This window comes from Panthera pardus, unplaced genomic scaffold (assembly GCF_024362965.1).
Source record: "Panthera pardus isolate Hobbes unplaced genomic scaffold, ASM2436296v1 HiC_scaffold_27, whole genome shotgun sequence".
NCBI classification, from domain to species: domain Eukaryota; kingdom Metazoa; phylum Chordata; class Mammalia; order Carnivora; family Felidae; genus Panthera; species Panthera pardus.
In genome coordinates this window covers 46,040,344-46,063,961 of record NW_026526843.1, presented here as the reverse complement: position 1 = coordinate 46,063,961, position 23,618 = coordinate 46,040,344, and the positions used below count along the sequence as shown (strand labels likewise).

Below are 23,618 nucleotides of genomic sequence, written 5' to 3'. Positions count from 1 at the left end.
TACTTACACTTGATTGTTCTGTCTTTGCAGCTGCCTTCTCAGATGGGTGCAGTGTTGAACAACTCTCTGCTGCTTCACTATATTAACGTTGTCAAAGACGAGTCCATCTTACTGAGACTCTATCACTGGTTGAGTCAAACATTACAGGAAGGTAAAAATTGATATTTAAACTCATTGATTGCATGAGGAGGGAACCAAATAGCTTATATCTTTTATAAGGGTAACAAATTCTAAATAGGAGGAGCCTTCATATGTTGTAACTATCTCTCTAATAATCATATATTCAGAGCTGGTATGCTTCCTTTATACTAATTTTAAGATATAGTAATAAAGGAGGTATGTTGTTAAGGAAACATTGCTGGATGGCCACCCAAACTCACTGGGTGGCTCCATTTTGATGACCATCACAATCCCAAAACCTCTTCATCTTTGTGCAGAGACTTGCTGTTCAACCCACAAAATAATCAGATTAATGCTAACCACACTCGAGAAGACTAATACATGTCAGGATATCAACTTACTACTTCATGCTAGAAATAATTCTTAAGATGGTGGAACAACATGGAAGTTTTTTTTTTATGTCTCTATCCATGAAATACAGCCATATCAACACTAAACCATCCTGCACACCTAGAAAACTGATTTGAGGTTTAAAACAATAATCTGCACAACCTGAACCACAGAACCCCACAGGTACACAGTGTGGAGAGGTGAACTGGGAGAGATAGAAACCGTGGAGGGAAAGGAGCTGTTTTTGCTTGCGGAGAGAGTACAGAGCTGGGGGAGAGTACAGGAGAAAACAAGCCCCCCAAAAGCAGCTGAGGAGAAAGTGGAAATGTGGAAAAAGCCACAGGGACTGAACAAAAAAGGAAGAAAGGAGAAAGAAGAGGGTTTAAATTCCATTAACACTTTATAAACTGGGGGAGTGCAGAGTCTGAAAATCTGCAGCTCAATAACCAGCAATTCTCTGGTGGGAAAGGCGAGTCCCCAGGAGCAGAGGACCAAATGGGGAGACGCAGTTCCCCTGCTGGGAGGACATTTGGTAGAGGCTGTGTGGCCACCCCAAAGGCAAGGGTCCCAACGGACCCTGGAGAACAACCATATTCACTGGTGCTGGAACAAAGACATTAAGGGGGCAGCCTGGTGCCAGATGTGTGTTGTGATTTACCACAGTCCCTGAAACGCTGCTGCTACACAATCGCATGAAGTTTTTCTGGGGCAGGTTGGCACCTAGCTGCAGTCTCTGGGCGTCAGCAGCAGCATGGTCCCGCAAACGTTACTGAGGACGGGTGGGTACCTGGCCATTGTTCAGTGAGACCCTTTCCCAGACAGTCTGAGCAGGTCACAGCTGTAGTCCCTCAGAAGTGAGGGGTTGGGAAACACAGCTACATCTGAGATAAAACTCAGGAGGGAGGTGCCGCCTGGCAACCTGATGGCTAGGTCACTGACAGTGTAAAAGCAGGGAGTGGATGGAAGCTGGAGACAAAGGAGAGGTACACGATTGCTGATGGGGGAGAGCACAGAATTCTGATACTAGAGACTGGGTAGCTAGGTGACAACATTTTCACCCCTTCCACGCATGTGCATACACACCTGCAGGTGCCACAGCAATCCACCCGAGTAATCTAAGCATCACCATCTAGTGGAGAATGGAGCAGTTACACTAAGCCCCACCCAACTGGACCAACCTCACTCTTCAGGAACAACACAAGTCTCTCTGCCTGCTTACACTAAGCCCCGCCCAACTGGACCAACCTCGCTCTTCAGGAACAACACAAGTCTCTCTGCCTGCTTAGTATATGGACTATAAAGTGCTTCATAGTTTGCCTTCTAGGGGAAACTGATGTAATTTCAATCATACTTCCGTCTGTTTGCTGGTCCATCTATTCAATGTTTTTCTTTTCTTATTCTTGAGTACATTAATACATTTCTATTAAAATATTTTTCTTTAAATTTTTTTCTATTTTTTACTTTTTTGTAAATATTTCAAATTCTGTTTTTTTACTTCCACCATTTCATTTTATTCTATTTCATTGCATTCATTTTTTTCAAATTTTCAAACATTTTCCTTTTTTCTTCTTATCTTTCCCTTTTTTCTCTAATCTGTCAAGCTCCTATCACAAACAAGACCATAACACACCTAGGATCTAGCATCCTTTATTTGATTTTTTTATGTTGTTTTTAATTTTTTAATTCTAATTTTTTTAACTTTATTAATTACTTTTCTTCCTTCAAAATGACGAAATGAATGAAATCGCCCCAAAAGAAAGAACAGGGAGAAATGACAGCCAGGGACTTAATCAACACAGATAAAAGCAAGATGTCTGAACCACAATTCAGAATCACAATAATAAGAATACTAGCTGGGATTGAAAACAGATTAGAATTCCTTTCTGCAGAGATAAAAGCTACTCAGGATGAAATAAAAAATGCTATAACTGAGCTGCAATCTCGAATGGATGCCATAGAGGCAAGGAGGGATGAGACAGAGCAGTAAATCAGCAATATAGAGGACAAACTTATGGAGACCACTGAATCACGAAAAAAGAGGGAAACTAAGGAAAAAGAGCACGATTTAAGAATTAGAGAAATCAGTGACTCATTAAAAAGGAACAACATCAGAATAATAGGGGTCCCAGAAGAGGAAGAGAGAGAAATATGGGTAGAAGGGTTATGTGAACAAATCATAGCAGAAAAATTTCCTAACCTGGGGAAAGACACAGACATCAAAATACAGGCAGCACAGAGAACCCCCATTAGATTCAACAAAAACCTACCATCAACAAGGCATATCATAGTCAAATTCACAAAATACTCAGGCAAGGAAAGAATCATGAAAGTAGCAAGGGAAAAAAGTCCTTAACCTACAAGGGAAGACAGATCAGGTTTGCAGGAGACCTATCCACCGAAACATGGCAGGCCAGAAAGGAGTGGCAGGATATATTCAATGTGCTGAATCAGAAAAATATGCAGCCAACAATTCTTTAGCCAGCAAGGCTGTCATTCAAAACAGAGGGAGAGATAAAAAGTTTCCCAGACAAACAAAAATGAAGAGTTAGTGACCACTAAACTAGCCCTGCAAGAAATTTTAAGGGGACTCTCTGAGGGGGGTAAAGACAAAAAAAAAAGATCAAAAGCAACAAAGACTAGAAAGGGCAAGAGAACATCATCAGAAACTCCAACTCTAGAGGCAACATAATGGCAATAAATGCATATCTTTTAGTACTCACTCTAAACGTCAGTGGACTAAATGCTCCAATCAAAAGACATAGGGTAACAGAATGGATAAGAAAATAAGATCCATCTATGTAGTGTTTACAAGACCCACTTTAGACCTAAAGACACTTTCAGATTGAAAGTAAGGGAATGGAGAACCATCTATCATGCTAATGGTCGACAAAGGAAAGCTGGAGTAGCCATACTTATATCAGACAATCTAGACTTTAAAATAAAGACTGTCACAAAGAGATGAAGAGGGCATTATATCATAATTAAGGAGTCAATCCACCAAGAATTTCTAACAATTGTAAACAATTATGCTCCAAATGTGGTAGCACCCAAATATATAAATCAGTTAATCACAAACATAAAGAAACTCATTGATAACAGTATCATAATAGTAGGGGACTTCAACACCCCACTTACAACAATGGACAGATCATCTCAACAGAAAATCAAGAAGGAAACAATGGCTTTGAATCACAAACTGGACCACATGGACTTAACAGATATATTCATAACATTTCATCCTAGAGCATCGGAATACACATTCTTCTCCAGTGCACATGGAACGTTCTCCAGAATAGATCACATACTGGGACACAAATCAGCCCTCAACAAGTACAAAATGATCGAGATCATACCGTGCATATTTTCAGACTACAACACTGTGAAAGTCGAAATCAACCTCAAGAAAAAATGTGGAAAGGTAACAAATACTGGAAGACTAAAGAACATCCTACTAAAGAATGAATGGGCTAACTAAGAAGTAAAAGAGAAAATTAAAAAGTTCGTGGAAGCAATGAAAATGATAACACCACAACCCAAAACATCTGGGCTACAGCAAAGGTGGTCATAAGAGGGAAGTATATAGCACTCCAGGCCTGCCTAAAGAAGGAAGAAAGATCTCAGATACACAACTTTACCTTACACTTTAAACAGCTGGAAAAAGAACAGCAAATAAAACCCCAAACCAGCAGAAGACAGGAAATAATAAAGATTACAGCAGAAATCAATGCTATCAAAACCAAAAACCCAGTAGAACAGATCAATGAAACCAGAAACTGGTTCTTTGAAAGAATTAACAAAATTGATAAACCCCTAGCCAGTTTGATCAAAAAGTAAAAGGAAAGGACCGAATAAATAAAATCAAGAATGACATAGGAGATCACAACCAACACAGCACAAATACAATAATAAGGGAATATTATGAACAATTATACGCCAATAAAATGGGCAATCTGGAAGAAATTGACAAATTCCTAGAAACATATATACTATCAAAACTGAAACAGGAAGAAATACAAAATTTTAACAGACCCATAACCATAAAGAAATTGAATTAATAATCAAAAATCTCCCAAAGAACAAGAGTCCAGGGCCAGATGGCTTTCCAGGGGAATTCCAGCGAACATTTAAGGAAGAGTTAACACCTATTCTCTTGAAGCTGTTCCAAAAAATAGAAATGGAAGGAAAACTTCCAAACTCTTTGTATGCAGCCAGCATTACCTTGATTCCAAAACCAAAGACCCCACTAGAAAGGAGAACTATAGACCAATTTCCCTGATGAACATGGGCACAAAAATCCTCAACAAGATACTAGCCAACCGGATCCAATGATACATTAAAAAAATTATTCACCATGACCAAGTGGGATTTATACCTGGATTCAGGGCTGGTTCAATATCCACAAAACAATCAATGAGATACATCACATCAATAAAAGAAAGGACAAGATCCTCTCAATAGATGCAGAGAAAGCATTTGCCAAAATACAGCATCCTTTCTTGATAAAAACCCTCAAGAAAAAAAAAAAGAGGAAAAAAAAACCCTCAAGAAAGTAGGGATAGAAAGATCATACCTTGAGATCATAAAAGCCATATATGAAACCCCCACTGCTAATATCTCCAATGGGGAAAAACTGAGAGCTTTCCCCTAAGGAACAAGACAGGGATGTCCACTCTTGCCACTGTTATTCATCATAGTATTGGAAGTTTTAGCCTCAGCATTCAGACAACACAAAGAAATAAGAGGCATCTAAATCAGCCAGGAGGAGTTCAGACTTTAGCTCTTCGCAGATGACATGATGGTGTATATGGAAAACCCAAAAGATTCGACCAAAAAAAAATGGCTAGAACTTATCCATGAATTCAGCAAAGTTGCAGGATATAAAACCAATGCACAGAAATCAGTTGCATTCCTATACACCAACAATGAAGCAACAGAAAGAGAAATCAAGGAATTGATCCCATTTACAATTGCACCAAAACCCATAAAATACCTAGGAATAAATCTAACCAAAGAGGTAAAAAAATCTATACACTGAAAACTATAGAAAGCTTATGAAAGAAGTGGACGAAGACACAACAAAATGGAAAATTATTCTATGCTCCTGGGAAGGAAGAACAAATATTGTTAAAAGTCAATACTACCTAAAGCAATCTATGTATTCAATGCAATCCCTATAAAAATAACACAAGCATTCTACACAGAGCCAGAACAAACAATCCTAAAATTTGTGTGGCATCAGAAAAGACCCCAAATAGGCAAAGTAATCTAGAAGAAGAAAACCAATGCAGGAGGCATCACAGTCTCAGATTTCAAGGTGTATTACAATGTTGTCATCATCAAGACAGTATGTTACTGGCACAAGAACAGACACTCTGATCAATGGAAGAGAATAGGGAACCCAGAAATGGACCCAAAATGTATGGCCAACTAATTTTTGACAACCCAGGAAAGATTATCCAATGAAATAAAGACAGTATCTTCAACAAGTGGTGCAGGGAAAACTGGACAATCACATGCAGAAAAATGAACCTGAACCACTTTCTTACACAATACACAAGAAAAACCTCAAAATGGATGAAAGACCTAAACGTAGGACAGGAAATCATGAAAATCCTAGAAGAGAAAACATGCAAAAACCCCTTTGACCTCAGCTGCAGCAACTTCTCAACACGTCTCTGGAGGCAAGGGAAACAAAAGCAAAAATGAACTATTGGGACCTCATGAAAATAAATCTGCACATTGAAAGAAACAATCAGCAAATCTGAAAGGCAACTGATAGGATGGGAGAAGATATTTGCAAATGACATATCAGAAAAAAGGTTAGTACCCAAAATCTATAAAGAACTTACCAACTCAACACCCAAAAAACAAGCCAGTGAAGAAATGGGAAAAAGACATGAATATACACTTCTCCAAAGAGGACATCCAGATGGCCAACCGACACATGAAAAAATGCTCAACGTCACTCATCATCAGGGAAATACAAATCAAAACCACAATGAGATACCACCTCACACCTGTCAGAATGGCTAACATTAACAACTCAGGCAACAATAGATGTTGGCGAGGATGTAGAGAAAGAGGGTCTCTTTTCCACTGCTTGTGGGAATGCAAACTGGTGCAGCCACTCTGGAAAACAGTATGGCAGTTCCTCAAAAAATTAAAAGTAGAACTACCCTATGACCCAGCAATTGCACTACTAGGTATTTATCCAAGGGATACAGGTATGCTGTTTCAAAGGGGCACATGCACCCCAGTGTTTATAACAGCACTATCAACAATAGCCAAAGTATGGAAAGAGCCCAAATGTCCATCGATGGATGAATGGATAAAGAAGATGTGGCATATATATATATAGATACATATATATAGACACATATATATGTATATACATATATATGTATATATATATGTGTCTATATATATGTATCTATATATATATCTATATATACACACACACATATATATACACATATACACATATATGTGTATATATATACACATATGTGTGTGTGTGTGTGTGTGTGTGTCACACACATATATATATGATGGGGTATTGCTCAGCAATCAAAACGAATGAAATCATGCCATTTGCAACTCCATGGATGGAACTAGAGGGTATCATGCTAAGCAAAATTAGCCTGTCATAGAAAGACAAATATCATATGACTTCACTCATATGAGGACTTTAAGATATAAAACAGATGAGCATAAGGGAAGGGAAGCAAAAATAATATAAAAACAGGGAGGGGGACAAAACAGAAGAGACTCTTAAATATGGAGAGCAAACAGGGTTGCTGGAGGGGTTGTGGGAGGGGGCGATAGGCTTAATGGGTAAGGGGCATTAAGGAATCTACTCCTGAAACCATTATTGCAGTATATGCTAAATAACTTGGATGTAAATTAAAAAATAAAAAAAGAATTATTTTTGGTAACATGTTCATGTTACATATTTCTGCCAACAATAATATCTCGTCTCTGCTGTCAGTGTAGATGGGAGCCAAATTAGTCATCGGAAGAGTTCTTAATTACAGAATTGAGGAAAGAGCAGTAAGGGAGTTTTTCATCCAGGCCCTAGTAAGACCTGAGAATTTAATTTTTCCAAGTGGATCAGTTTCTTTAGAGATCGTATTTCTGTTGACCAGATCATTTCTTTCCTGGGTAAGCAACTCCTGACTTTTTTCTAGTGTTCAAAATTGGTTTTAGTTCCAGGCTAACTCTCCTTCTCCTGCTCAGTTTTTCTTTAGATAAGATGTGATATTTTATTAGATTACCACTTACTAGAGTCCTACCACTCGGAGATTATCCCCATCTCACCCTAGTTGAAGTTTGGGTTATACTAAAACTTTTAATTCATACATTTATACTCTCTTGGACTACTATGTGACTTAAGCTAATCACATTTATTGTATGTTAATTTTACTAGTTTATTTTTTCACTGTAAGATTTCCCTATGTCATGAAGTTCTTGAGGAACATCGATCTCACTCCTCATAACTGTTACAGTCTGCAGTGCAAGTTGGCTAGGATGTATCAGGATGTATAAGACTGATTAATTGTTTATATTTATCATTTGTCATTTTAGAGTAGTGGTAATTATGTTTTGTATAGTTTTTATTGTCATGCAACCAGTTGCTTATGTTTAATATTTCTGCTCCAGAGTGTATTTGGTACAAGGTGAATGATTATGAACATGGAAAAGAATTTGCCAACTTACTGGACACTATCATCAGGGCAGAGTACTTCTTACAAGTAAGATTCCACTTGCTTCATATTCATGCCACCACTTCTTTCTAAAATTTATTTAGATATCCATTGAATGCCTTTTCTTTAGTGCTCGGCATCATTTGTAAACTGTATTTACTCATTTCAAAACTCGTTATAAATAGACTTGAATTGAATTGATGTTTATCTCTGTACTGTTGGATTTGAAGAAAGAATTTGTTAAATCATGCGAATAAGAGAGAAAGGGCTGTAATTTAAGAGAACAAACTGAAGATGTAACTGAATGCATTCAGTTGAATTCATTGGTAAGATCTCATAGGTCTACTGTGTTCTCATAATCAGTAAATATTTTTTAATGTACTAGCCAATTAATTATTTGGCCTACGTAAGTAACCTAGCTGTACTTTAAGCTGCCACTCAGCACCATCAAGAAGCCTATACTCATTGCCCTAGTCTGGTTTAGATGTTTGTTTTATGTGCTCTTAGTTCACTGTGTTTACCTGTATCCTGTCTCTTGCAGCATCTCTGTTTTCACACATAAGCTCCTGGTCAGGGGGAACTATGTCTAAATTTTCTTCCCGTACAATTGCTCATCTTGGTATGTGATACAAAAAAGATGCCCAATAAATGTGTTGAATAAATCTTAAGGGTTTGGTGTGAGACCATTGAATTGGAAGTTGGATGTGATTTTTATGGTGGTGAGGGTAAAGGGATGAATTTAGGTAGACTTTTAGGTTTCCTGCTTGGGAGGATGATGATGGCATTCAGTGAGAAAGGGAAATGTAGAAGGAACAGGCAGGCTTGGAAGGAAAGAATTTTGACTTAAAAGATGCCTGTTGGATATCTAAAAGGTCATACCCAGTAGGCAGTTAGATAATGAGTCTAGTGCTGAGGAATGAGATTTAAACTACAGGACTCCTCATTATATAGGTGCTGGTTTTAGCTATGTTATAGATGATATTGTCCAGAGAACTCATGTCATGAGAAGGAGGTCTAAGATGGAGTCCTGGTGCATGCCATTATTTAAGGCCCAGGGCAACACAGGAAAAAAAAAGGAAAGCCCTGGATCCTCTCTTTGGTGGAAATATAAGCAACATATACATTCAGTATTCCTCCTGATGGAGCTGCCCAGAGTTTGAATTTGGTCTATGGCCTCTAAAGAAATTACAGCCCTGTTATAACATTGTGTACATCTTATTGACTGTGCAAGTGACTGCATATACTCCAGAGTAGTACAATTTCATTTATCTTTAAAAACATTACATAACTTGTCTTTTTACCTTCTTTCTAACTGATGTTTTATGGTATTTGAAAACTATGTTGGTGAAGATGGTAATGTATCCAAGTATTAAACATCTGGTCCTTTTTATGAGGAACTCTGGCACTTAACCCAAGGCTTTTATTATATTGATGACAAAAAATTTGGTCTAAAAGAACTATAGCACAGAATAAACTGGTTGCTTAGAGAGTAATTATGGACTGAAGAGGTTTATATGAGTTATTACTATGGACTTGTGTTGTAGGAGGGGTTCTATTCCTGTGAAACATTCCTGTATAAGAGCCTTCCTCTCTGGGATGGCCTCTGTTGTCGATCACAGTTCCTTCAGCTTGTGAGCTGGATTCCTTTTAGTAGCTTCTCTGGTATGTATCATGAAAATTTGGAGTCCTTTAATTCATTGTAATATTATTAAAAGGAATCTTGAATAATCTTTTTTCTTCAATTCCTAGAGGTGAAACCACTTCTTTTTGACCATCTAGCACAGCTCTTCTTTATATCAACCATTTATTTCAAGGTAAGAGAATACTGTATTGCTTAGATTAAATAGGAAGTATGGTTTTATGGTCAGTGGTACATAATTCCAAACCCACATTAAAGCAGTGGTTTTCTACCAGGATTCCCTTGGATCTGGATTCGAGATGCTACATCACTCAAGTCAAAGTTAATGCATAGAATTTTCTTTTGTAAAGGTTTTGTTGCATACAGTTTTCCTGAACTGCTTCCACTTGTAGCAGGTGACAAAGTAAATGAACAGGTGGCAAATTAGTATTAATAAAAACAAACTGGGAAATACTTAACCATACTTAGTTTGATTGTTGTGTTTGATATTTTTATAGATACCCTTACTCATTTTACAAATATTTATTGAACACCCACCATGTGCTAGATGCTCTTCTTGACACTGGGAATACAGTAATGGCCAAAACAAACAAAATCCCCTGTGACATTCATACTGTATATTTATAACATTCTTATTTTCTGCTAATAAAATTGTTCCAACCTTATATAAAATTAAAATGTGTTACTATTTTGGTGTGTTTTCCAAAAAGACCACTGAGTTCCAAGAGTTCTACCCAACTGAGTCTGAGAGCCACTTTTGTATAGAATGGTTATTCCTATTTCAGAAGAGTGACAATATAAAGAGTATTTCTTTTGTAACATTGTTTTCACCTTAAGTCACTTACTGTTGGCCACATTTACAGTAAAAATGTCTTGTCCTGCTTAGTATTTGTCATAATCAAATGGTACTTTATTAACTACCTGTCACATTAACTTGGATTTGAGGTTAATTTATATTATTTATACTTACTACCTGACCAACGTCATCATTCACATGACAATACCTACCACTTCTCCCCAGCCAACATCTTCAGAGACTTCATTTTGCAGCTTTTTGTGATTTTCTTCCTATCTTGTAATTGAGTCATTCTTTATCTCTTCTCTTATTCCATTATTCTAGGGAGCTATTTATCTATAAATATTAGGTTGAACCATACAAAATTGCCATTTTGTAGGTCAAAAGTATTTGATCAGTGTTAATTTCATATGGTCCAACTTAGTAATTATATATGCATTTATACACACATACATATATTTATATTTGAGAGTGGGAGGCTGGGGAGAGGAAGGGTTAGAAGAAAGGAAACAGATGGTGGGCCAAGGACAGAACTCAGGGGAATACTCAACACTTACCTGAAAAGGAGAGTCTATGAAGGAACCTTCTCAAGAGCTATGAAAAGAGCCAGAAGAACAGTAGTGCCAAGGAAACAAAAGGAATACAGGATATCAAGAAGTAGTGAAGGAAGAATATTGCCGTATATCCCAGGAAGATCCAGAAAGATAAGGACCAAAGAAAGTTTCTTTTGGAATTGATAATACAGAAGTTTTGTGCTACCTTTGTGAGGAGTTTCAGTGGAATCATGGGGGCAGAACCAGATTTCTTTCCTTTTAAAGGGAGATTCATTTCTGATTTTATATTTACCTTCTCAAAGAATGGGCTTACATTCTTTTCTCATGTTAGCAGGGAAGCTAGGTCATTGCTTACCTCCAGGTATTGGAGGGAGATATGGAAATGTATTCAGAGAAAAGTGTCCTCGAGTGGGGAGGGAGAGCCAGGATATGACTAGAATAAGAAGAGGGAAAGCATACTTTGAAGAATATGAAGGTATAGGTTTAGATTATCATGGAATAGAAGTTATGGAAACTGGAATTGAAAGATTTGGGAAGGTTGAGATCAATGAAAGAGGGAAAGAAGCACAGAGAAGTATAGGGTACAAGAAAGGTTAAGTGATCAAAGGGTTTTTATTCTGGGAAAGTGGCTAAGGATAACAGCAATGTGACCTGTGGTAGAATTAGCTAAAAATTCAGTTAGTTTATGAGGCTTTTATTTTATTTATTTAATGTTTATTTATTTTTGAGAGAGAAAGAAAGAGGGAGGGATGGAGGGGCAGAGATAGAGGGAGACACAGAATCTGAAGCAGGCTCCAGGCTGATAGCTGTGCTGATAGCACAGAGCCCAATGCAGGGCTCAAACTCACGAACTGTGAGATCATGACCTGAGCGGAAGTTGGACACTTAACTGAGCCACCCACGTGCTCCAGTTTTTGAGGCTTTTAAAAGGCAAAAGAGAAAACAGAGTAGAGTTTATGAGGCTTTTAATGACTTATTATCACCTTAGCTATTGTATAGCTTGATTACCCAGCTTAACATAATAAATAATGTTTAAAACTCTAATAGTTTCACATCTTCAGTGCTTTTGTTTGTGCTTAGCTAGTTGTGCCTATCAGTAAACAACTTTTTTCTTGAAGAATTTTGGTTGAGAAAATCCCACAAATCCACTGTAACAGTGTTTTTTTCATTTTGACATGTTAATTTTCTAATTTTTGTCCACATTGATTTATATCTCCTATATAATTACAAAAACAGTGGACATAAATTTAAAAATCAGAATACAGGGGCGCCTGGGTGGCGCAGTCGGTTAAGCGTCCGACTTCAGCCAGGTCACGATCTCGCGGTCCGTGAGTTCGAGCCCCGCGTCAGGCTCTGGGCTGATGGCTCGGAGCCTGGAGCCTGTTTCCAATTCTGTGTCTCCCTCTCTCTCTGCCCCTCCCCCGTTCATGCTCTGTCTCTCTCTGTCCCAAAAATAAATAAAAAACGTTGAAAAAAAAATTTAAAAAAAAAAAATAAAAATAAAAATAAAAATCAGAATACAGGGGAGCCTGGATGGCTCAGTCAGTTAAGTGTTCGACTCTTGATTTCAGCTCAGGTCGTGATCTCATGGTCGTGGGATCAAGCTCCACACTGGGCATGGAGCCTGCTTGAGACGTCTTCTCTCCCTCTCCTCCTCCCCAACTTGCACGTGCTCTCTCCCTCTCTCTCTCTCTCAAAAAAATCAATCCAGAATTAGTCAAATATAGTCAATACCTAGTCATAGTTCACAATAATGTATTTAATCCTTTTTCTGTTATTATCTCTAATTTGTTTCTTTGTACGTATAGATAACTATATTGCTCATCTTCATAATACAGATTTCTTCTCTTGGTATCCATTTCCAGGAGTGAAGTTACTGGGTAAAAGGAAAGAGTTTGAACATTTTTAAGACCTTGTTATGTACTGCTATTCCTTTGCCATACGCGGTTCTTTGAGGGAAGATGGATATAATGGGTAGAGTACTTAAGTAACAAAGGTCTGGTAGCCATAGAGAAAGAATGGGGGTTTGGGAGATGAGACTAGAAAAAGAAGACTGACTAGGAGGATAAAGTAATCTTACAGATGTGAAGGCCTGGGCTAGGTAGTTACAGGGGGGTTGGAAGGAATGGAAAAGTTGGGCATTTTGAAAAGAAAAAATGATAGGATTTGGTGATGAAATGAAGCATGAAGGACACAAGATGACTTCAAGATTTCTAGCTTGGGATAGTAAAGGAAGCAGGAATATTGTGCCTGGAGGAAAAAAGATGAATATTTTGTGGTTCTTTTCAAATAATTGATAGATTGTCCCATGGAAGGAGCAGATCTCTATGTGACTTCAGAAGGCAGTATTAGATATAGGGCAGTATCTTTTTTTTTTTAAGAAACTTTTTTCTTTTAGAGAGAATGTGTGTGCATGCCAGAGTGGGGTGGGGAGCAGAGGGAGAGAGAGAATCTTAAGCGAGATCTCCATACTCAGCATGGAGCACAATGTGGGACTCGATCCTACGACCCTGGGATCATGACCTAAGCCGAAATCCAGAGTTGGTTGCTTAACCTACTGAGCCACCCAGGCACCCCACGGCAGTATCTCATTATAGATAGAGGAAACTCAAAATGGAATAAAGGACTTTAAGAGGTAGTATATTTCCTGGTGTTAGAATAGGTCAAGCATAGGCTTAGTGGGTGTATCTACTGGGGATATTTATGTAGAGAAGGTTCTTATATAGGGTAGAGCTGTGCTTCTCAACCTTTTTTTTTTTAACCCATGTTCCTCTCATAAACATAAAAATCTCATGACTTTAATATGGGGACTGCGTGGATTAGAATAAGTGAGTGGGGAATGAAAGGATTTAGTTTTCTGAATATGACATGGTAATATTTACTACCTTTTCAGATGTTTAAATCCTTGGTTGACACCAAAATTGAACATTGTTTTAGGTGATTCCAAGGTCACTTTCAACTTGAACATATTTATAACCTGAATGCAAGGTGTCAGTTTCTTTAAAAAGTATTAATTGAACTATTCTGTGAAGTGAGCATCCTATCACTGGAGATATTCAAAGAGTATCTAGGCCATTATTTGTTAAGGATATGTGCGAATGCTCTCCCCCTGTTGTTAAGGATATGTAATAAAGGTTTCCTGTATTAGGTTTTGGGATGATATGGATAGCTTTCAAATTTATAGATACTATGATTTATTCTTATTAATGCTCTGGGCACACTTCTGTCAAGACTGTATTTGTATGTAAATGAGACCCTGAGAAATCAAGGCAAAGCCTGAGAATGACTAGAATTGTTTGTTTTCCACAGTTACAGAAGGTAAGATAAAGTTTATGACTGTCAAAAAGGGAGTAAATTGCAGTTGTGACACAAGGTGAAATGGATGGGAAACTCATTTCTATAGCAACTTTAAAGGATATCTAAGGGGAGACAGTAAGGGGTGGGTGATACTTTATTTGAAGATGTAATATATGTTATAAATTAATGTAATTTAGAGAAACAAGAGTCTGTTCCTGGGCTGATAAGCTGGGGGCAGTCTTGTAGAGAAAATGACAATATAATCTTGTACTTGGCATTCATCTGTCTCTTGGAGACTGATCAGGCTGGAGCAGCAGCTATTAGGTTTTGAATTAGAGGCAGTCATCTCCACCGCCAAGCCTCTGGTTTTAATTTGTTCTCGACACTGTAGTGTGTCTGAATGGTTTTATGAATGATTTTTTTTTTTGTTTTGATTCCTCAGTGTAGTGTTCTCCAGAGTCTGAAAGAACTACTGCAGAATTGGCTGTTGTGGCTTTCTACAGACATCCACATGAAACCTGTGATGGACAGTCCTCTGTGAGTTCTCTTACAACACTCCACAAGAGATGATCTGCATTAAAATGTTTGCAGATAGAGTTTAATAGTATGGCACGAGACCTTATTGTAAATACGTAGTCATAGCTTTCTTAACAAAAATGTTTTTGTTTCTTTTCGCTTTTCTTCCCTGTAATCTTGTGAGGGATGCTAAATTCTTCAAGTTCAATTATATAAATCAGAAACCAACCCCTAATCCTCTAAGTGACTTACAAGAGTTACTATAGCAAAACATTGGAGAACTGATGTTAAAACTTGCATCTTTGGCTTCCATTCAGTTTAGCTCACTTTATAAAATATGTTCTTACTTACATGTAAAGTCAGTTCTGATGATGGTTAGGAAAATCTGTAATTTTTCTGTACAGTTTTGGTTTTGGTTTCTCTGATGTATTTTGGTTACGTACATTAATGTCTTTTCACTTTAAAATAAAAAAAAGAACCCCAGCTTTCCATTATGTTGATTATTGTTAAATGTGCCCTTTTTTACTCTTTCTACATAAAATCTTTGGCTTCTCCTGTATTATCAGCCACATTATTTTTTAACATTAATTTTAAAAACACTCTTATAGAAAAATGCAAACATATTCAAAAGGACAGAAAATAGTACAGTGTTATCCTTATGTATGCATCATCCAGCTTTAACAGTTATCAGGTCATGATTAATTTTTTTTTTCTAATTTATAACACTCCTCATTTTCTTCTTTTGTTCTAGGTTTTTTTAAGGAAAAAGCAAAACCCACACATCATTTCAACTGTTGAAAAATGATAGCAGTATAACACCAAAAAATGAATAGCTTTATTTTATCATCATTTAAAAAATTTTAACTGAAGTATAATTGACATACAACATTATATTAGTTTCAGGTGTATAACATAGTGATTTGACAATTCTATATATTATACAGTACTCACTACAATAAGTATAGTTATGGGGTGCCTGGGGAGCTCAATTGGTTAAGCATCCAACTCTTGATTTCGGCTCAGGTCATGATCTCATGGTTTGTGAGTTTGAGCTTCTGAATCAGGTTCCGTGCTGATAGTGCGAAGCCTGCTTGGGATTCTCTGTCTCTCCCTCTCTCTCTGCCCCTCCCCTGCTTATGCTGTCTTTCTCTCTCAAAATAAATAAATAAACTTAAAAGATAAGTGTAGTTACCATCTGTCACCCTACAAAGTTATTGCTATATTATTGACTATATTCCCTTTGCTATACTTTTCATCCCCATGACTTATTTTATAATAGAAAGTTTGTACCTATTAATCCCCTTCACCTGTTTTGCCCATCCCCCTGACCTCCATCTCTTCTGGCAGTCATAAGTTCTCTATGAGGCTTTTTCTGTTTGTTTGTTTTTTGTTTCTTTGTTCGTTTCTTTTGTTTTTCCATATCTAAGTGACATCATAATGGTATTTGTCTTTCTTTGACTTATAAAATTAGTTAATATCTTCAAATATCTAATTAGCATTCAAATTCCTTACATTATCAGTCACAGTTTATTTAAGCATAGGGATCCCTTAGCTTCAGTTGCACGTGGTTAGTGGTTAGCTTGGTTAGATTAGCTCCTATTTTCCTATGTGTTCTTATACCTATAGTGATCTCCTCCTTTGAGAGGAACATGGTGAATAAAAGCTTGGGAGTTGCCTAGAAATTGTTTTTAGTTATTCATATTCATTGTTGTAGTGTGTCCATATATCACATATGTCTGGTCACTTTTAGAAGGATATAGAATATTATGGGTAGTGAAAGTTTCTTGTAAGGCTGTGCTCCTCAAAGTGATGACTGGGGACCAGTAGCATCAGTATCACTGGGAACTTTTTAGAGATGCAAAGTCTCAGGATCTATCCTAGAACAACTGAAATACGCTCTGGATGTAGGGCCTAGTAATCTATGTTTTAACAAAAACTTTGATAATTTTGATGCTAGCTAAAGTTTGAGAACCACGATTATGAGGAAATTAAATGTTTAACCTCTTCAAACATCTCAGTTCTATTAAAGATACTGTGTTTGCATTTATAATCTTTCGCCAATTTGCAGTGTAAATCTTCAGGTAACCCGATAGAGGAGGCTTCCATTTCTATATTTTCTTTCAAAAATACTAAATTCCAATCAAAGAACCTCTTTTTATTTTTTAAAGATGTTTATTTATTTATATTTTGAGAGAGAGTGAGTTCGTGAGTGTGGGGGAGGGACAGAGAGAGTGGGAAGGCAGAGTCCAATGTGGGGCTTCATCCCAAAGACAATGAGATCATGGACCTGAGACAAAACCAAGAGTCTGATGCTCAACTGACCAAGCCACCCAGGCACCCACCTAGGATCCTTTTTTTTTGTTGTTGTTAAAAGGTGATTCTTGGGGCGCCTGGGTGGCTCAGTCGGTTAAGCGTCCGACTTCAGCTCAGGTCATGATCTCGCGGTCTGTGAGTTCGAGCCCCGCGTCGGGCTCTGGGCTGATGGCTCAGAGCCTGGAGCCTGCTTCCGATTCTGTGTCTCCCTCTCTCTCTGCCCCTCCCCCGTTCATGCTGTGTCTCTCTCTGTCTCAAAAATGAATAAACGTTAAAAAAAAAAATTAAAAGGTGATTCTTTTATTTATCTATTTATTTTTAAATATGAAATTTATTGTCAAATTGGTTTCCATAGAACACCCAGTGCTCATCCCAACAGGTGCCCTCCTCAATGCCCATCACCCACCCTCCCTTCCCTCCCACCACCCATCAACCCTCAGTTTGTTCTCAGTTTTTAAGAGTCTCTTATGGTTTGGCTCCCTCCCTCTCTAACCTTTTTTTTTCCTTCCCCTCCCCCATGGTCCTCTGTTGAGTTTCTCAGGATCCACATAAGAGTGAAAACATATGGTATCTGTCTTTCTCTGTATGACTTATTTCACTTAGCCTAACACTCTCCAATTCCATCCACGTTGCTACAAAAGGCCATATTTCATTCTTTCTCATTGCCAAGTAGTATTCCATTGTGTATATAAACCACAAATTCTTTATCCATTCTTCAGTTGATGGACACTTAGGCTCTTTCCATAATTTGGCCATTATTGAAAGTGCTGCTATAAACATTGGGGTGCAAGTGCCCCTATGCATCAGCACTCCTGTATCCCTTGGGTAAATCCCTGGAAGTGCTATTGCTGGGTCATAGAGTAGATCTATCTTTAATCGTTTGAGGAACCACCACACTGTTTTCCAGAGCGGCTGCACCAGTTTTCATTCCCACCAACAGTGCAAGAGGGTTCCCATTTCTCCACATCCTCTCCAGCATCTATAGTCTCCTGATTTGTTCATTTTAGCCACTCTGACTGGCGTGAGGTGGTATCTGAGTGTGATTTTGATTTGTATTTCCCTGATGAGGAGCAACGTTGAGCATCCTTTCATGTGCCTATTGGCAATCTGGATGTCTTCTTTAGAGAAGTGTTTATTCATGTTTTCTGCCCATTTCTTCACTGGATTATTTGTTTTTTGGGTGTGGAGTTCGGTGAGCTCTTTATAGATTTTGGATACTAGCCCTTTGTCCGATATGTCATTTGCAAATACCTTTTCCCATTCTGTCGGTTGCCTTTTAGTTTTGTTGCTTGTTTCCTTTGCTGTGCAGAAGCTTTTTATCTTCATGAGGTCCCAATAGTTCATTTTTGCTTTTAATTCCCTTGCCTTTGGGGATGTGTCAAGTAAGAAATTGCTGCGGCTGAGGTCAGAGAGGTCTTTTCCTGCTTTCTCCTCTAGGGTTTTGATGGTTTCCTGCCTCACATTCAAGTCCTTTATCCATTTTGAGTTTATTTTTGTGAATGGTGTGAGAAAGTGGTCTAGTTTCAACCTTCTGCATGTTACTGTCCAGTTCTCCCAGTACCATTTGTTAAAGAGACTGTCTTTTTTTCCATTGGGTATTCTTTGCTGCTTTGTCAAAGATTAGTTGGCCATACTTTTGTGGGTCTAATTCTGGGGTTTCTATTCTATTCCATTGGTCTATGTGTCTGTTTTTGTGCCAATACCATGCTGTCTTGATGATGACAGCTTTGTAGTAGAGGCTAAAGTCTGGGATTGTGATGCCTCCTGCTTTGGTCTTCTTCTTCAAAATTACTTTGGCTATTCGGGGCCTTTTGTGGTTCCATATGAATTTTAGGATTGCTTGTTCTATCTTCGAGAAGAATGCTGGTGCAAGTTGGATTGGGATTGCATTGATGTGTAGATTGCTTTGGGTGGTATTGACATTTTAACAATATTCTTCCAATCCATGAGCACGGAATGTTTTTCCATTTCTTTATATCTTCTTCAATTTCCTTCATAAGCTTTCTGTAGTTTTCAGCATACAGATCTTTTGCATCTTTGGTTAGGTTTATTCCTAGGTATTTTATGCTTCTTGGTGCAATTGTGAATGGGATAAGTTTCTTTATTTGTCTTTCTGTTGCTTCATTGTTAGTGTATAAGAATGCAACTGATTTCTGTAGCCTGCAACTTTGCTGAATTCATGTATCAGTTCTAGCACACTTTTGGTGGAGTCTATCAGGTTTTCCATGTATAATATCATGTCATCTGCAAAAAGTGAAAGCTTAACTCCATCTGTGCCAATTTTGATGCCTTTGATTTAATTTTGTTGTCTGATTGCTGATGCTAGCACTTCCAACACTATGTTAAATAACAGCGGTGATAGTGGACATCCCTGTCTTGTTCCTGACCTCAGGGGCAAAGCTCTCAGTTTTTCCCCATTGAGGATGATATTAGTTGTGGGCTTTTCATACATGGCTTTTATGATGTTTAAGTATGTTCCTCCTATCCCGACTTTCTCGAAGGTTTTATTAAGAAAGGATGCTGAACTTTGTCAGATGCTTTTTCTGCATCGATTGACAGGATCATATGGTTCTTGTCTTTTCTTTTATTAATGTGATGTATCACATTGATTGCTTTGTGAATGTTGAACCAGCCCCGCAGCCCATGAATGAATCTCACTTGATCATGGTGAATAATTCTTTTTATATGCTGTTGAATTCGATTTGCTAGTATCTTATTGAGAATTTTTGCGCCCATATTGATCAGGGATATTGGCCTGTAGTTCTCTTTCTTTGCTGGCTCTGTGTCTGGTTTGGGAAACAAAGGAATGCTGGCTTCATAGAATGAGTCTGGAAGTTTTCCTTCCCTTTCTATTTTTTGGTACAACTTGAGAAGGATAGGTATTATCTCTGCTTTCAATGTCTGGTAGAATTCCTCCGTGAAGCCATCTGGTCCTGGACTCTTATTTGTTAGATTTTTTGATAACTGATTCAATTTCTTCACTGGTTATGGATCCGTTCAAGTTTTCTATTTTTTCCTGTTTGAGTTTTGGAAGTGTGTGGGTGCTTAGGAATTTGTCCATTTTTTCCAGGTTGTCCAGTTTGTTGGCATGTAATTTTTCATAGTATTCCCTGATAATTGCTTGTATTTCTGAGGGATTGTTTGAAATAATTCCATTTTCATTCATGATTTTATCTATTTGGGTCATCTCCCTTTTCTTTTTGAGAAGCCTGGCTAGAGGTTTATCAATTTTGTTTATTTTTTCAAAAAACCAACTCTTGGTTTCATTGATCTGCTCTACAGTTTTTTGAGATTCTATATTGTTTATTTCTGCTCTGATCTTTATTATTTCTCTTCTTCTACTGAGTTTGGGGTGTCTTCGCTGTGCTGCTTCTAGTTCCTTTAGGTATGCTGTTATATTTTATATTTAGGATTTTTCTTGTTTCTTGAGATAGGCCTGGATTGCAATGTATTTTCCTCTCAGGACTGCCTTCGCTGCATCCCAAAGCATTTGGATTGTTGTATTTTCATTTTCGGTTGTTTCCATATATTTTTTAATTTCTTCTCTAATTGCCTGGTTGACCCATTCATTCTTTAGTATGGTGTTCTTTAACCTCCATGCTTTTGGAGGTTTTCCAGACTTTTTCCTGTGTTTGATTTCAAGCTTCATGGCATTGTGGTCTGAAGGTATGCATGGTATGATCTCAATTCTTGTATACTTATGAAGGGCTGTTTTGTGACCCAGTATATGATCTATCTTGGAGAATGTTCCATGTGCACTCGAGAAGAAAGTATATTCTGTTGCTTTGGGATGCAGAGTTCTAAATATATCTGTCAAGTCCATCTGATCCAATGTATCATTTAGGGCTGTTGTTTCTTTATTGATCTTGTGTCTAGATGATCTATCCATTGTTGTAAGTGGAGTATTAAAGTCCCCTGCAATTTACCACATTCTTATCAATAAGGTTGCTTATGTTTGTGAGTAATTGTTTTATATATTTGGGGGCTCCCGTATTTGGCACATAGACATTTATAATTGTTAGCTCTTCCTGATGGATAGACCCTGCAATTATTATATAATGCCCTTTTTCATCTCTTGTTACAGCCTTTAATTTAAAGTCTAGTTTGTCTGATACAAGTATGGCTACTCCAGCTTTCTTTTGACTTCCAGTAGCATGATAGATAGTTCTCCATCCCCTCACTTTCAATCTGAAGGTGTCCTAGGTCTAAAATGAGTCTCTTGCAGACAGCAAATAGATGGGCCTTGTTTTTTTTATCCATTCTGATACCCCACGTCTTTTGGTTGGAGCATTTAGCCCATTTACATTCAGTGTTATTACAGAAAGATATGGGTTTAGAGTCATTGTGATGTCTGTAGGTTTCATGCTTGTAGTGATGTTTCTGGTACTTTGTCTCACAGGATCCCCCTTAGGATCTCTTGTAGGGCTGGTTTAGTGGTGATGAATTCCTTCAGTTTTTGTTTGTTTGGGAAGACCTTTATCTCTCCTTCTATTCTAAATGACAGACTTGTTGAATAAAGGATTCTCAGCTGCATATTTTTTCTGTTCATCACATTCAAGATTTCCTGTCATTCCTTTCTGTCCTGCCAAGTTTCAGTAGGTAGATCCATCACTAGTCTTATCGGTCTCCCTTTATATGTTAGATCATGTTTATCCCTAGCTGTTTTCAGAATTTTCATCGTTGTATTTTGCCAGTTTCACTATGATATGTGGTGTAGAAGATCTATTCAAGTTACGTCTGAAGGGAGTTCTCGTTTCCTCTTGGATTTCAATGCCTTTTTCCTTCCCCAGATCAGGGAAGTTCTCAGCTATGATTTGTTCAAGTACACCTTCAGTCCCTTTCTCTATCTCTTCCTCTTCTGGAATTCCTTTGATACGGATATTGTTCTGTTTGATTGCATCACTTAGTTCTCTAATTCTCTCCTCATACTCTGGATTTTTTTATCTCTCTTTTTCTCAGCTTCCTCTTTGTCCATAATTTTATCTTCTAATTCACCTATTCTCTCCTCTGCCTCTTCAATCCAAGTGTGGTCACCTCCATTTTATTTTGCACCTCATTTATAACATTTTTTAGTTCCTCATGCCTATTTCTTAGTCCCTTGATCTCTGTAGCAATAGATTCTCTGCTGTCCTCTTTACTTTTTTCAAGCCCAGTGATTAATTTTATGACTATTATTCTAAATTCTTGTTGCATTGTATTGCTTAAATTGTTTTTGATCAATTCATTAGCTGTCGCTACTTCCTAGAGTTTGTTTTGAGGCGAATTCTTCCGTTTCATCATTTTGGATAGTCCTTGGGGTGGCACGGAACTGCAGGGCACTTCCCTTGTGCTATTTGGAGTAACTTGTGTTGGTGGGGGGGGCTGCAGTCAGACCCGATGTCTGTCCCCAACCCACCAATGGGGCCACAGTCAGACTTGTATGTACCTTATCTTCCCCTCTCCCAGGGGCAGGACTCACTGTGGAATGGTGTGGCCCCTGTCTGGGCTACTTGCACACTGCCAGGCTTGTGGAGTTGTTTTGATGGGATCTTGCGTATTAGCTGTGGTGGATCCGCAGGGTGCACAGGGGTGGGAGGGGCAGGCTTAGCTTGTTTTTTGCCGCTGGTGGTCCCCTGCAGGAGGTGCCCTGCAGCACCCGAGGGAGGCAGGCAGACCCGTTGGAGAGATGGATCCAGAGGAGCACAGCGTTGGGTGTTTGCATGGTGCAAGCAAGTTTGGTGCCGTGAACTGGTTCCCTTTGGGATTTCGGCTGGGGGATGGGAGAGGGAGATGGCGCTGTCCAGCGCCTTTGTTCCCCACCGAGCTGAGGTCTGTCTTTCAGGGCTCAACACCTCTCCCTCCTGGCGTCCTCTCACCCTCCCAGCTCTCTGAGAGCAGAGCTGTTGACTTATAAGTTACAGATGTTAAGTCCCGCTGGTGTCGGAACTCACACAGTCTGGCCCCTCCGCTTTTGCAAGCCAGACTCGGGGATTCCACCTTGCCGGGCGGGCTGCCCCTCCACCACCCTGGCTCCCTCCTGCAGTCCGTGTAGCGTGCACTGCCTCTCTGCCCTTCGTACCCTCTTCCGTGGGCCCCTAGGATCCTTTTGAAACTAGTGTCATAAATTTCGGCAGGGCAGTTAAAAAGGAGTTTTCTAAAAGTCTTAAACAAATGGACATAAGTGTAGATAACTTAAGTGTCATAATACCACTTGGCATTGTATAATATAGCTCTTATGCTCTCAGTAACTCCTTCTATTTGGCAATATGGATATTATACCATGTCCCTCTCATATGACCATATGTCACATG

General features: G+C 38.4%; 1 protein-coding gene across 1 annotated transcript in view; it reads left to right on the top strand.

The window, feature by feature from the left end:
- The window catches only part of CENPI (centromere protein I), a 78,506-nt gene that overhangs the window by 33,964 nt on the left and 20,924 nt on the right, over positions 1–23,618 (top strand). Inside the window, exons 11-15 of the mRNA XM_019436060.2 lie at positions 31–151; positions 8,170–8,261; positions 9,758–9,875; positions 9,963–10,027; positions 14,942–15,036. Of these exons, the coding sequence (XP_019291605.2) occupies positions 31–151; positions 8,170–8,261; positions 9,758–9,875; positions 9,963–10,027; positions 14,942–15,036 (491 nt within the window). The remainder of the gene's footprint in view (positions 1–30; positions 152–8,169; positions 8,262–9,757; positions 9,876–9,962; positions 10,028–14,941; positions 15,037–23,618) is intronic.